This window comes from Ostrea edulis, chromosome 8 (assembly GCF_947568905.1).
Source record: "Ostrea edulis chromosome 8, xbOstEdul1.1, whole genome shotgun sequence".
NCBI lineage: Eukaryota > Metazoa > Mollusca > Bivalvia > Ostreida > Ostreidae > Ostrea > Ostrea edulis.
In genome coordinates, this window is record NC_079171.1 from 35,230,048 (window position 1) to 35,245,089 (window position 15,042).

Consider the following 15,042-nt stretch of genomic DNA (forward strand, 5'->3'; position numbering starts at 1 on the left):
CATATGAGTGAAATATTCTCGAGAGGGACGTTAAACAATATGCAATCAATCAATACATCCAAACTTTGCAATAATAAACCAACTTTGCAGTGCCTAGATATAGACCATCTTATACTTATTCCACCTACATGTTCTTGTACTTCATCTTCTATCAACTATAGTCCAGCTGGACATGTCAGTATTGGTGATGTTGAAATAATTGAAAATGAGGACCTCAAATCAATTATTCTAAAAGGTCCTAAATACAGAGAACCTCAGTCTTTCAATTGGTGACATAACTTCATTTCTATCATGCGTTATGTCAAGGATTATGCCAGACGATGGGTTATATGAAAAAGAACTTGATACATTGTCAGAATGGATTAAAAGTATGAGAGGAATATTAAAGTCCTGCATTAGACATATGAAAACAAAAATACGTACCATCTATCCTTCTGTGTTTAGTAAACCAGAAGTGATAAAAGAATTAGATAGGTTACATGAGGAATACGAATATGGTTCCAGCTGACAAAGCTTGTAACAACATTGTCTTTATTCATAAGGCTCATCATTACAACTGTATTTTAAACGAACTTGGCATTAATTCCACTTCTGGTAATCGTACCTATACTCCAACTGCCCTTTCAAAAGACGAAATTCTTCAAACCATGCTTCAGTTTTAGACAGAAGTTATGAGATTGGTCACTGTTCGTTATCTTCACCTTGATGTATCCCAAACGACAGATATCGTAAAGTTTGAAGCCATACATGAACACCTATAAATTCTGGATGACACTACAGTGCTAATTACTAGATTATAGGTGACCAGAAATTGGAGTTAGATCGTTCAAAATTTGTATATCGTCGGTGCAGATAAAACTAACTACTGAGTGGAAGTACACGTAGAATGTTCAAGAATCTACATATTATTTGTAAGGCAAATACAGAAGCGTACGAGCGACAAACAATGCAAAAGTTTTATGTTTGGTGCAAACAGGAAATACATTTATTCACAATGTCTTTCATAGATATAAGCGTAAAATATCTTCTCAAATCAGTTTCAAATGACATTTAGTCATGTGTGCACATTATAGTGTGGCATTGTTTTCTTTTCAATTTCAAGGTAGAGGAATTGACTTGTCTAAACTTAAGTTAATACTAATAATTATGAAAAGTGTTTTGTCTAATTTGAACATGCAGAAGCGTGTGTATGTGTGTGGGGTGTCTTTTTCGTTTTCGCCTCTGTATAAAGATCAATCCTTACATGTTTGTGCTCAGAATGACAATACAAAGACAATGGACTGAATTATGAACGAACGGGGAACGCTTTTTGAACGGTGAACGTAAACTGATAGTGAACGGTGAACGCAAAAAGGTTAGCGCACAGTGAACGCACGGAAGGTACACGGTGAGCGAACAGGAAAATGTAGAACGTTCCATGGATTGCAACTGATATCCCTTTTATAAGATAAACTTCCCCTATTTCTATTTCAGACAAACGGAGCAATTTCGTAGTGAGCTTGGATTCAACAGATCATGCTGTCAGTAGATATACACTGTCAATATCATAAAGTAATTATGTGCTTCATTCGAAATTAAAAATTGATACTGACCTCTGACAAACATTGGGTCCGCATTGAGATCATCATATTCGTCGAAATCAAATTTAGAGCGTAAACAAGAAAACGGGACCCAGAACAAAAAGTGGACAAGACACACCGGTACAACGAGGAGCTGGAAATGAATTGGGAAAATACTCTTCACACTGTATTCTTCCAAGAAGTCCGTTTGAAGAAGTGCCCAGTAGAATTTACTTTTGTCGTGCACTTCCGAGAAAGTGTGACTGAAAAACAAATATAAATTAAATATTTAGACAAGTGCACTGATATCAAACTGATTCCTTTTCAGTTGAGGAGAATATAGTTGGATTCGTCTATTTTGTGATAAATTCCCATTCTAATTACATCACTAATCTATACAATATATGTGTATATCTGGACTAAATGTTTTATATGCGAATATGAAAGGTGAAGATAACAGTGATCAACTATAACTCCTACAATGAATACAAAATAAAGATTTAAGCAAATCACGGACCCATGGGCATACCTGGGGTGGATCATGTGCCTAGGAGGAGTAAGCATCCCCTATCGGCCGGTCACAGCCGCAGTGAGCCCTGTCTTGCTCAGGGACAATTTGAAAGAAGCACTGGGCCTAAAAGTTCAAATTTACACGACAACTTCCTGACCTAGTGCATATTCCAGTTTGTTAAAAATATGGCGTCTGGGGGTAGGGTGATGCAGCAATATGGGAACAAACTGTTAAATGCGAGTATATAAGGACAATTTCTGAAAAAACATTGGGCCAGAGAGTTAAAATTTACATAAAAGCTTCTTGATATTGAGTAGATCCAGTCTTATTCAAATCGTGGTGCCAGGGGTAGGGTGAGTCCATAATACGGGAGCAAAGCGTTATATGCTTATGTATACGAAACATCTTTAAAAATCTCTTGAACCATTTAAGCTAAAACTTTCTTATTTTTGTATATACCGATTCATTTTTACCGACAACCTTTCATGTAATGCCATGACGTGTGATCCTGTGGCATTGACCTTAAAGTTTTACCTACTTTTAATAAGAATATTATCTATTAAATATATCCTGAACTATTTAAGGTAATTATTTCATTTATTGTATGCATATCTTTTTATGGCAAGACCTTTCACTTCATATAAGGACATTAAACCTTGTGACCTAAAAGTTGGTTTTCTACCTACTTTAAAGAAAACGTAACATTTGAAATGTATTCGGAACTAGTTTAGTTGGAATTTTCATTATTTGTATACACACAGTTAAATCCCTGTGCACAACCTGATTAATTCCCTCCCGCAAGATTTTCATCATTGTAAACATTTGCTAGCTTTTTGACGCACATAAAATAATTCTATGGGTTTCTTAGTCAATATATAAATTTACATTTCACGGTTTGCGAGACTCTACTATACCGGTTTTAACAATATCGATATATTCCAATTTCATATTGTGTGCCATGTTTGATGGAACTTCCGGTTCTTCAGTTATCTACATATACCCATATAAGGTAGTGTTTACATAAATGGGCGAGTACGGAGGAGAAAGCGATATCGTCGGTATTGAGAAGGTCTAAATTTGATATCAAGTTCACAAACGAACAACACAGGGTATTTTTTCTGCCACCATATGATTTTCCTTTCTTTGTGGATGGCTTGAGTAAAGTACATTTTCGCGCTGATTGTCAATATCTCCTGAGCTATTTAAGGTAAACTGGTGACAGGGCTCGAAATTAGCGAAAAATACTCGCAAAATCAGAGTACATTTGAAAAACTCAGCGAGTGTTGATTTACAAACCATGATCGTATCGCATCTGTTTTATGCGGTGATGCGCTATTCGCTTTTCTTAAACTTGTACTCAGAATCATACAAACGTTTACATGAACGACCTATTTCAACAACCGAAACAGATTTTCTTTTTATAATTTTTTAAAGAAACAAATCTATCATATTTTGTGTGTAGATTCGTCATGGCGAGACATTGTTATACTTTGGAGTGTGGTCATGTGACCTTAACCTGGAAATTTGACCTACCTTTAATAATCTCTCCTGAACTATCTGAGATAGAGTTATATCAGACGGTTCATACTACAACCTTGCGACCTTGATCTTATTCAGAACAGCAATATTATAGTATTTGTGTTGAGGCATCTAAGTTCTGCGGATTGATTTTCAGTTATGTTGTGATCCTTGAGGGCTAGGTTAAGGCAACAATACGGGATCAAATATGTCTTAAGAATAAAACTTGATGAACAATCTGGGTTTTTTTAAAAAATCTTAACATGAAGTTAAGGTGACTTAGGTGAGCTATTTTGCCCATGAACCTCTTCTTCAGTTCAGAATTATAAGTGATGCATTGGTTGATAATTTCATGTAAGCAAATACAGGGTGCTCAAAAGTTATTGTTGTGAGATCTCATCAGTTTCAGTCATTAAATGTTCCTACTTTGATTTCGTTTTATTAAACTCCGTTTGGATTTGGATTTTGGCACATACCTGTACATAGCGATAAGAAGATTTAAGAGAAGAACGATGGCGAGCAAAGCATACACAGACTTGAGATATGGAGCCAGAAAGAGACCCAGTTCTGATGGACAGCGATCCACCTCCCCAGCATTGTAAATTGTTCTGTTGAACGTACAGTCTGGTTCTTTCACTAAAATAGTAAATTGTATCAATATTCAATATTCTAAACTGCCATATTGTGTCATTTTCATGTCAATTATTGTCACGATTTAACTGCATATAATTCATAATCACAACATAATTCATATGTTGATGAAGGTCTTATGAAATACTTACATCTATCACTTTCAAGTGATAATTCCCCAAATAAAATCCAAAATCCATTTCGAAACACCCTTTCAATCTGTGTAAAACTGAGATCAGAGTTCTCGGAGTAAAGAATAGCGTAGTACGAAACACTATAACACAGAATAATTACTGTCATGATTGCAAGGAATGCAAAGGTGTCCACAAACTGAAAGGTAAAACAATCGTCCCTGAGCGCGAATAAAAACAATGAATTATGATATATGAATATAATGAATATCTGTTTTAAAGTGTTTTTTCAGTCTAACTTTTATTCATTAACTAGTTCTGAAATATTGCCGAACGTTTCTATAATCATTTCAAAACTAAAATATCTCATCTTTTTTCAGTGAGTTATAAAGTATTGCTTGCGAATACAATAGTAATGATGATGAAAGGTAAAAATAACAAACAGTGATCAATCTCATAACTCCTATAAGCAATACAAAATAGATAGTTGGGCAAACACAGACCCCTGGACACGCCAGAGGTGGGATCAGGTGCCTAGGGGGAGTAAGCATCCCCTGCCAACCGGTCACACTCGCCGTGAACCCTATATCCTGATCAGGTAAACGGAGTTATCCACAGTCAAAATATGTGTCCTGATCAGGTAAACGGAGTTATCTGCAGTCAAAATATGTGTCCTGATCAGGTAAACGGAGTTATCCGCAGTCAAAATATGTGTCCTGATCAAGTAAACGGAGTTATCCGCAGTCAAAATATGTCCTGATCAGGTAAACGGAGTTGTTCGCAGTCACAGTCTGTGTAAGCAGCGCAAGTCAGACGCCCTACCTTTTGAGAAAATATTAAAATCACGACTTCTACGTCTAGTCAATAACGAATTTGATCTGATTTCAACATACTTATGAAATCAATTTCTAAGATTATCGAACACCAGTTATTTGTTTTAACGTTAGCGGTAGCTCAGTTATAGAGGATTTTCTTCATAACTGGGAGGTCGTGAGTCCGAACCCCGATCGTACCAAATAGCCGCGTCAATCCTAAGAGGTAAACAGGAGCAGTGGCTGCTCCTTCGTCAAACACTCGATATTTAGAAGTAAGAATCACGGGTCTTTTGGATATGATTTTAAAACATGACGTCCCATGTCATGGCACTATTAAGAACCCTCATCGCTACGGCCCTTGGCACTAAGCATAGGTCTAAATTTGTGGCAATTCACCTACCATTGGTGACGTCTCAATGTGAGTGAAATATTCTCGTCGGGAGACGTTTAACAATCAAACGAACACAAAATACTTTGTATAGGTCGTTAAGATAGTTATTATATACTTTACCATTTTTCTAATCATCACAAGCTTTGCTCCGATAATTTCCGATATTGTCAACGAATTAAGGAACCTGACACACATCAGGATGAAGGTCAAAACTAGAAGAATCTTGGAGGCATTGTGATATGCCTGTCCACTGCCCAGTTTAGTCAGCATCCCAGAAAGGTATACAGTCATTGTCAGCCAGTCTAATCGATTCCACCAATCCCTGAGGTAAGCTCCGATCTTCCCTCTCCTGATTGAAATGCCAATCTGGAAACATTGAAATATATACATTTAGGTACCACTACTTCGTAATTTCAAAGAACTAGCAATGGACATTCAACAAACGTGTACATGCGGTGTAGACACGTGATTTCCTTGATACGTTTGCATTTAATATAATAACTCATGTTGAATTTGTAACATAATATTTAATTTGAATTATTTTCACCTGTTTGGTTTCGTCGAGAAAAAAACTTGCCATCCAGGCAATTATAAACCAATCCGTTCTTGAAATTCTTTCCGTGAAATCAAAGAGTAGCATGTATGCCAAAGCAACCAAAATCATCAGCCAACCAAACTGTAATAGCAAAATCTAATTCAATCAAAACAGCAATTACTTCCTGACCCGGGATTGAACCCAGGACTGCGAGACCAACGTGCTAGATGGCTCACTCATTTAGTTAGATGTGATAAAAGATGCCTTTGATGATGATAATGAAACTCTTACCGGGCTGGAAACACGTTAAATGGACATTAAGAAAGATATTTAGACGTAAATCTGAGATGATCATGCATGATACACATTTCATAATGATACATACTTTATAAACCACAAAAATCGTAGGTGACTTCTAACTGAACAAAACTGCCATCAGTGAAGAATCCTGAATATATAGCACAGGGTCTTTCATTATACATTGAAATAGGAGATGGTCTCACGACCCGAGGAACCATGCCTCCTCAGAACAGTTATGAAACATTGTACATAGGTCGTACGCATCGCAACCGGGATATTCCAATTTTGGTCCTGGCTACCACTTAAAAGCTTTTCAAAATTTAGAATAAATTGTTTATATATTTTGTATTACTAATAGGAGTTATGAGATTGATTACTGTTCGTTATCGTCACCTCTCATCTTTATACCCATCGAATTTTATTTGGAATAATCGTTAAAACCCATAAAGCATATAGGTCATATGATTTACAGAACATGATAAAATTCGCTTCATTCTCATGCATAGACACTGTTTTTCCCTAAAATAGCTCTTACAAGTTTATTGTTATTTCGGATTTCAACCATTTCGGTTGAGCATCACTGAAGAGACATTATTTGTCCAAATGCGCATCTGGTGCATTAAAATTGGTACCGTAAAAGTTTTACATTCTTATGTTTGAAAAAGCATTTTGTCAAAAATATCGCGTCATTTGTGTCAAGGTTACTAGATTAAAAACCTTTAGTGTTTCACAAAGGTATTGTTATAAGTATTGTATATATGATGTACATATTATATGTAAGTCATATCACTTACCATTCAAAAATAAGAGCAAAGTTAAAGTTTCGGGCAAGCAGGTAGGATAAAAACGATGATCCCGGTTGTAGTCGCATCGGCTTAATATACTTGAATGCACAGAACGTAGGTTAGTTAAAATTACCACTAAACCCAAGGGCTAGGAAATCTAAAATAAATTCCCTGCTTTGCCTATCTTGACTAAATCCTAATATTCAGAAACAATATAACAATATACTTTATGTTCTTAAAACACATACACACACATGTCCCCGAAAGTGTTCATACTGATGAAAGAGTTTTTATAATGCATGGTACATAGCACTTCATGACTATCTTGGACTCGCCCTAATGTCAAACCCCTGTAGTTGCGAAATTTTAGCATGTGCCTTTCTGTCCCCCACCCCTCCTAAGCAAGTCGATGTTATGGAATACCGGCATCAGTAAAATTAAAGATGTCTTTCGAATGATAAGAGCATTTAATCACTATGACCATTTTGGTCCTATCCTTGTACCACAAACCCTTACTTTGGGATGATGCCATTTACAATTCGGTGAAGGGCAACTTCTTTCAAGGTGACGAACAGTGATCAATCTCAGTATACATCTCCTAAGCTTGAATTCGTCGTTAAAAGCATTAAAGACGATGCCATTTAAATACTTTACACGTAAATACTATATGCCAAGTTTGACCATGCCATGGAGTCAGAATCTCTACCCCGGTGATAATGATTTTCAATTTGGGATGTCTGCGCGGTCTACAGGACTATGCATTTAGTATTCCTTATAAATATGTGATTGCAAAGAGAATAGTTTTGCAAATTTGTGAATTTGGGTAGTTTTTACCCTGCCCCTAAGGCCACGAGTATGTAGGGGTCGTCAAATTACGTATTCCTGTTCCCCGTATTCCAAAGGTGTTTCATACCAAATTTGAATAGAATTGGACAAGTAGTATTTAAAAAAAGACGTTTAAAATGTTCTACTGTTTAAGGGATGACGCACGACGACTGACTTATATGAATACTAATTGGTGGGACCCAAGTGACCTAGAAATATCAATGCTTTCATATCAATCTCTGTGATCTCTAATATGATTTAGTTACGATTTGTATCTTGTATCACCGTCTTAAATGGGGCATGGGCATAGCTTTGGTGAAAAACAGACTTTGAGATATTTATTTGCAATAGTAATACTTAATATGTGGAAAACATAGCAACAAGCTTAAATTTCAAAAGTTAACGCAAAGATGTATTTCAGACAATTGAAATTTCAAATTCCACAGAAGAGCTTAAGTCCTGTTTTTGTTTACGTAATACGTGACACAGAAAAAAAAACCCATGGGATCAACGTTGACGACTTTGGAGGAAGAAAAGCTTTTAAAACGAAAATTTTCAGTTCTTATCTCTTTGTGCGTGCTCCGAAAATTGATTTAGCGAAACTCTATGTCTATATGCTGAATGCTATTGACGTGTTTTAGAAATTTTTGTTGTCCTTACCTCCAAACGCGGACTATAAGCATATGGTTACGGTCTTGTGAAATCAGCGCGCATTCGTCTTGCTATTGATATGGATTAACACCGTCTTAGCAAACGCCATTTGGGCAGACTGATTTTATGTAAATACGAAGTGTATCCTTTGCAAAATATTTTGATCCACCTATTTATAAATGATCTTTATATCTGCATAAAACTACTGTCAATTTCAATGTTGCCCATGTCCCTTGAAATTAACGTCAAAATGATTGCATCTATTTTAATTTTCAATGAACGTGTAGCGAGTGATAACGTAGATAAAATTCCATTGTCGTCGAAAGAAACTTTTACAATGTAAAACTTATACGGTACCAATTTTGATGCACCAGATGCGCATTTCGACAAATAATGTCTCTTCAGTGATGCTCATCCGAAATGTTTGAAATCCGAAATAACTATGACGTTTTAGAGCTAAATATAGCCAAAAACAGCGTGCCAAAAAAGTGGAGCCAAATTCGTCCAAGGATAAGAGCTATGCATGAGGGAGATAATCCTTAATTTTGAAATGAATTTCTAAATTTTATAACAGCAATTAAATATACATCCGTATTTTCAAGCTAGTACCGAAGTACTTAGCTACTGGGCTGTTGAGACCCGCGGGGACTAACAGTCCACCAACGTGCCTAGATGGTCTAGTGGAATAACAGTCTGATATCTTTGGTTCCACAGGTTGTGGACCTCTCTCTCTCTCTCTTTATTAGGTACATTGTATATATATATATATATATATATATATATATATATATATGTGTGTGTGTGTGTGTGTGTATGTATGTATGTATGTATGTGTGTGTGTGTGTGTGTGTGTATGTATGTAAATGTATGTGTTGCACACAATTCAAAATTCACTCTTCTATTAATCACCGCTGTTAGTTTTTCGTTTGCCAACGTGTTTTGTCTATACTAACCGCGTTCAGAAGGACTTTCATGACAGGAACATTATACTGCCTGTAGAGCCTATCAATAAAAAATATGCTTATTAAATATTCAGCCTGGAAACATCAATTTTAATGCAACGTTTTATGTAATGTGCATTTTGATTGGCTAATGCCCTATGTTTGTGGCTCGAGCATCCCCACGACGCTTTTTCAATGTGACGTTGTGATAGAATGACACAAAAGAATAACGTCAAATGTAAACTTATAGTTACATATTACTTATAATAAATACTGAAAACTCAACGAAATAAGACGTAAGCAATATGTATAAATGGTATCGGAATGGGAATAACTGTCGTCTCATTTGTTTTTTGTAACCGTTAATGCTGAATTAACGGACGTAAACATCCTTTTTATCGCTAAAGCGTCGCTGGTAAAACTCAGTTTGCGACCGCTAAATCAGCATGAACGGTCGGAAATACAAATAAGAAGGTAGATATTCTCTATATTTTGTTCTAAGATAATTAGCCTTTAACAATAAAAGAAGATTGTTAGATGCTCAACCAATAACGATAAATTATAGCCGTAAAATAATCAATTGCAGATTTACCAAGAGAATGTAATTGTTTCAAAAGAATACCATTAGGTCCATCATTATATATGACAAAATACTTGTAGACATACAAATGTCTGTACTAACTCTATAATTCTATTATCCAACATGATTGATTGATTGTGTAGGGTTTGACGCCGCTTTCGCAATACCACAGCCAGTTTACAGCGGTTAACAGTAGGAAATATGTTTGGTGTGGAATTTCCCTAACGGCCCCCAGTGATGCTACCCTTTTTCGAAAAATCAGAGAAAGGATCTTCTTTGTGCCAAATGGTTTATGATCCTTGATATGGGGCATCAGTTAACGTCTCATCCGACGGACATAACAGTTAAAAAAATTATAAGCAGGTAAAGATATAGCATTCCGTGTATATAAGCAGCTGTGTTATAAAAGTATTGCGATTTCTATGTAAAATCTCATATAATCTAAAACTTGTGTTCTTTACACTTGTTATTGTAAAATTATTACCACTGCAGAGGCTTATTCTCCATCGTAATCATCAAAGGTAGCAACAAAAGGCCGTGAAACATTGTCAATGTGAAGAATAGCATACCCTACAAAATAAAAAGAGTTTCGAAATTGAAATTCATCACTCCGCTGTTTTCGCATTTCAAAGATGTTTACCCGTATTGTGGTGACAATGGTTTGACGCGCAATACATGTACTAGCATAAGGAGCAACAGTTTCTCACGGGTCGGTCACACCAGTCTGGTGAGTAGTGTGTTTGATTCCGAACTTGTTGGTCCGGATTCGATACAGCCACTACGCCAAAACCAAAGACATTAACATAGGTAGAGAATGTTTCTCCTCCAAGAACCAGGTAATAGAACTGTTTCACGACCCTCCTGGAAATGACATTAAAGACAAAGATTCCCTTCCACATTAGGTGTTTGCACAATAAAGAATCCCCCTGCTACGGCTGTGAGGTCCATGAATATGCCAATTTTTTGTGACACGTCAACTCTCGAATTGAACGTAAAACAACAAAACAAAAACAAAAACAAAACAAGTATCACGAGATGAAATACAATATATTCAGAACCATGTCGTTGAAATCTTGGTAATGCTTAAAACGCATCTCAAATACTTAAGTAATGCGGTTGTACAAGTTCCTTTGGGAAATAAAATCAAGTTGGATATATCACACGCATAGGGCTCACGGGGAGAGTGACCGGTCGACAGGGGATGATTACTCCTCCTAGGCACCTGACCCCACCTCTGATATATCCAGGGGTCCGTGTTTTCCCAACTCTCTTATTGCTTATCAGAGTTATGAGATTGATCACTGTTCGTTACCATCACCTTTCGTGTAGAGGCTTTTGAAAAAATTCTGCCTTGTGAGAATACAAAAAAGAACATTATTACCACTGTATATAAAACGAGCTTGATATAAATTCCACATTTGATAGTCCTACCTATACTCCAAGTGGCCTTTCAAAACATGAAATTCTTTAGAATTATGCTTCAGTTTTAAACATATTCAATATGCCACTCAATGGGGCAAATGTATATGAGTATAACGTACCTATACTGGATTACTGTAACAAATATACACCAGTGTGTATTATGGATATTGTTTAACAAAACGAATTCGTATAATGCATAATCGTGAAATATCACTTTAAAAGTCCCCTCACGTTATCACGACAGTATACGCATGTCTGTATAGTGTTATCCCATTAGAAACTCACTCCTTTAATGATATATGAAAAGTTGAAATGTTGCAAATGTAATTTAATGGTGAAGATCTAAATAAATACTTACCCTTCGAAAAGAAACACTTTCATGTTTGTACCACATCTGATTGATGACCTTTTTGACGATTTCGTCGTTTAGATAAGTACTGTTTTCTGTCTTTATGGCGTCTGACAGGTAGTCGTGATTCAAGAGAAGCCTGCCAGCGTGATCAATGCGTTGTCCTAATATCGTCACGTCTCTGGAATTGTTTTTTCTATTGTCTTTTGTGTCAGCTTCATGTATACAACTCGTTATTCGCAGGGCCTGTTGGGTGCACATTCTTTCGAAAATATACAAGATTAAATGTAATACTTATCATATATTCGAAATTCTCATAACTCAGCCCTCGATGCTTTACCTTAATTTCTACATAGTCTTAATAAGATAAATACCATGTACGTCCCTTCCACAAAAATAGATTCATTGGCCACGGTAGCCCGGTTGCTAAAACATTTGCTTTGTGAACGAGAGGTCACCTGTATGAGCATCGCTTATACATGACCGCTTGAAATCAAACACATTAAAGTAGGTAAGAATGGATCCTTCGACAAACGCTCGATATTTAAAATTGAAAGTCCCGTGACTTTCAGGTGACCTTAACATTTGTCTTTTTCCTGCTGCTCTTCAGATCAGAACTATTTACCTTTTTACTCTGATAAAAAGTGAAGATAACGAACATTGATCAATCTCATAGCTCCTATAAGCAAAACAAAATAGAGAGTTGGGCAAACACGGACCCCTGGATATATCAGAAGTGGGATCAGGTACCTAGGAGGAGTAAGCATCCCCTGTCGACCGGTCACACCCGCCATGAGTCATATATAATGATAAAGTAAACGGAGGTATCTGTAGTCAAAATATATATGTACCAAGACCGGCTTAAGAATCGGTATGAAATGTCAGACAGCGTTTGACCTAATGATAGGTTGTATTGGTAAACTTGATCGTTATACCGACCATATAATTTGCGAAATGGTGACTTTAAACGAGACTGTTGAAACTCCTGTATCAATCATGTCTTTGTCACTAGCCCGCCTAGATTAAAAAACTAACCATAAGCAGAACAACCTCTTGCGTATCAAATCAGTTGAGAGATATAAACATCATGTGCAGGTGATAATGGAATATTGCCCCATAGAGATGGGAAGTAGACGATGGAGAAGCTGAAACCATCCCATTTGCCATAAAGTTGAGTTGTTATTAAGCGAATCTTGATGGGAAAATTTGCAAATATTTACATATATTCCAACGTAAAACTTCGATCCCCCACTGAGGTCCTATACACCCTCGGACCATGATTCCAAGTAAATTGAATCTGCACTACCTTGGCATGTTTAAATATTAATGAAGATAAATCATGCTCCCACTGATTTTAAGAAGGATGTTTACATTTTTTTAAAAATACTCACGTACCGTCAAGTAAAATGACGCCCTATTGTGGCCCTTCCGAATCCATGAGTCAAATGAACTGAAACATGCTAAATGATTGCTGTTTGATATGACTAATCATGACCCTTGTGGTGTTCATGATTATTTTTAAGATTTGCCCTATAAATTCCCATTTAAGATTTGTTAATGTATTGCAGCCCCACCCTACTCTCGGGAACATTATTTGAACAAGTATTATTTCTACACCATCTGAGGATATCTGCATGTTGATATGACTTATAATTTTTCCCATTCTTCTTCAGAAGATGTTTAGAGATTTGTCCGATATATTTCCATGTTGGACCCCTTATAGCGCCTCCAATTCTCATTACGAAGTCTTTCAAGTAAGTTTGTTGGATTTATTAGAACTATTACTGTTTCTTGTTCTCATCATTGTTGTACATTGATATAATCATCCCACAGTCAATGAGTGACTAGCGCCCGAAAACCCATGACCATCCATTTCATAGAGAAATCAATTATTTGCACGTCGGATAGATAAACTGGTTTGAATAGAGAGGACGAAACAGAAAGTACACGTTTTGATTGAAATGAAATACCTACGCTTTCATCTGTAAGACCTTTTCCTTTTGCAGTTGATTCGTATTCCAGTCATCTGCCGCCTCTTGTAGTATGGTACATCCAATCAAAAGGTGAGTGATTCGAACCTATATACAAATGAAAATATTCTCAGTTCGAACGTTACTTTCAAATAACCGGGACAGCTGACCTCTAATGTGGTGGGGAAAAAACATCGTTGGATTTGTGAAGAATACACAAGTTATATACAGGTCGTTCTTTGCATTATGCAGACAGTTCCGAAAAACAATTGATGAGGATATTTTATTCATTTAAGGAAAAAGAAACTTGGTCGAGTACGTGTAACAAGACAATTATTCCTATATACAAACCACTATCGAGGTTAGAGACATAGCATGTCTCCCCACTTGCGGGAAACTACCAATAGTGTTAAATTTACTTTTAAGGACTACGAACGTATCGGAGTTTGCTATGCCTGATGTTTTAAGATAACTCTTTTGTTTCGATTTAGAGACTTTTTGAAATAATTGCTCGTATTCCCAACAATGTCAACCTGTCCTAAATCCCATACAAAAATGACTTGCAAGTTCTTTAAGTTTTTAAGGGCGTGGTTTGAATAGTATACGCGTTCCTATGGATGTGGTTGAATTATGTACGGAACGAATTTTGCACGGAAGGACTAGCACGAAGGGATGAACAGTCTACACTGCACGGTTGGCACGAAACGAAACGCTTTGGATGTGTAATAGCACGCTTCAGGGTCTGCACTATTATTAACCCTAACTCACATGCACACTTTATAATCGTATGCATTTTAAGAAACATGTAAACATACACAATGTCTGTGCACTGGCATACTTTTCCTCACGACATTGCAGGTGTCATTAGTTGTACTAGTACTGATAATACTACTGCCAAATAAGGTGATTTTACGGGGGTATCAACAATCGTCTAAAGTCAGCATTTCACAAATCATACGGTCTTTATCATGATGAACAAGATGATGATCAGTGATCAATCCTTAAAAGAAGACAATAAGAGAGAGACATATCTGGAGACATACATGGATATCTGAACATTTCCGAAGTGGGATTAGGTGCATTGGAGAAGTAAGCATCCCCTGATGACTGGTACACCGCATAAGATGTG

General features: G+C 36.5%; 1 protein-coding gene across 2 annotated transcripts in view; it reads right to left on the bottom strand.

The window, feature by feature from the left end:
- LOC125662453 (uncharacterized) overlaps nucleotides 1–15,042 on the bottom strand; it is a 92,601-nt gene that overhangs the window by 14,115 nt on the left and 63,444 nt on the right. For both annotated transcript variants that reach the window (XM_048894679.2, XM_048894681.2), the window contains 9 exons: nucleotides 13,918–14,021; nucleotides 11,953–12,205; nucleotides 10,657–10,742; nucleotides 9,605–9,653; nucleotides 6,103–6,231; nucleotides 5,676–5,921; nucleotides 4,371–4,548; nucleotides 4,065–4,224; nucleotides 1,593–1,822 (listed from right to left, as the gene is read on the bottom strand). In XM_048894679.2, coding sequence (XP_048750636.2) covers nucleotides 1,593–1,822; nucleotides 4,065–4,224; nucleotides 4,371–4,548; nucleotides 5,676–5,921; nucleotides 6,103–6,231; nucleotides 9,605–9,653; nucleotides 10,657–10,742; nucleotides 11,953–12,205; nucleotides 13,918–14,021 — 1,435 coding nt within the window. The remainder of the gene's footprint in view (nucleotides 1–1,592; nucleotides 1,823–4,064; nucleotides 4,225–4,370; nucleotides 4,549–5,675; nucleotides 5,922–6,102; nucleotides 6,232–9,604; nucleotides 9,654–10,656; nucleotides 10,743–11,952; nucleotides 12,206–13,917; nucleotides 14,022–15,042) is intronic.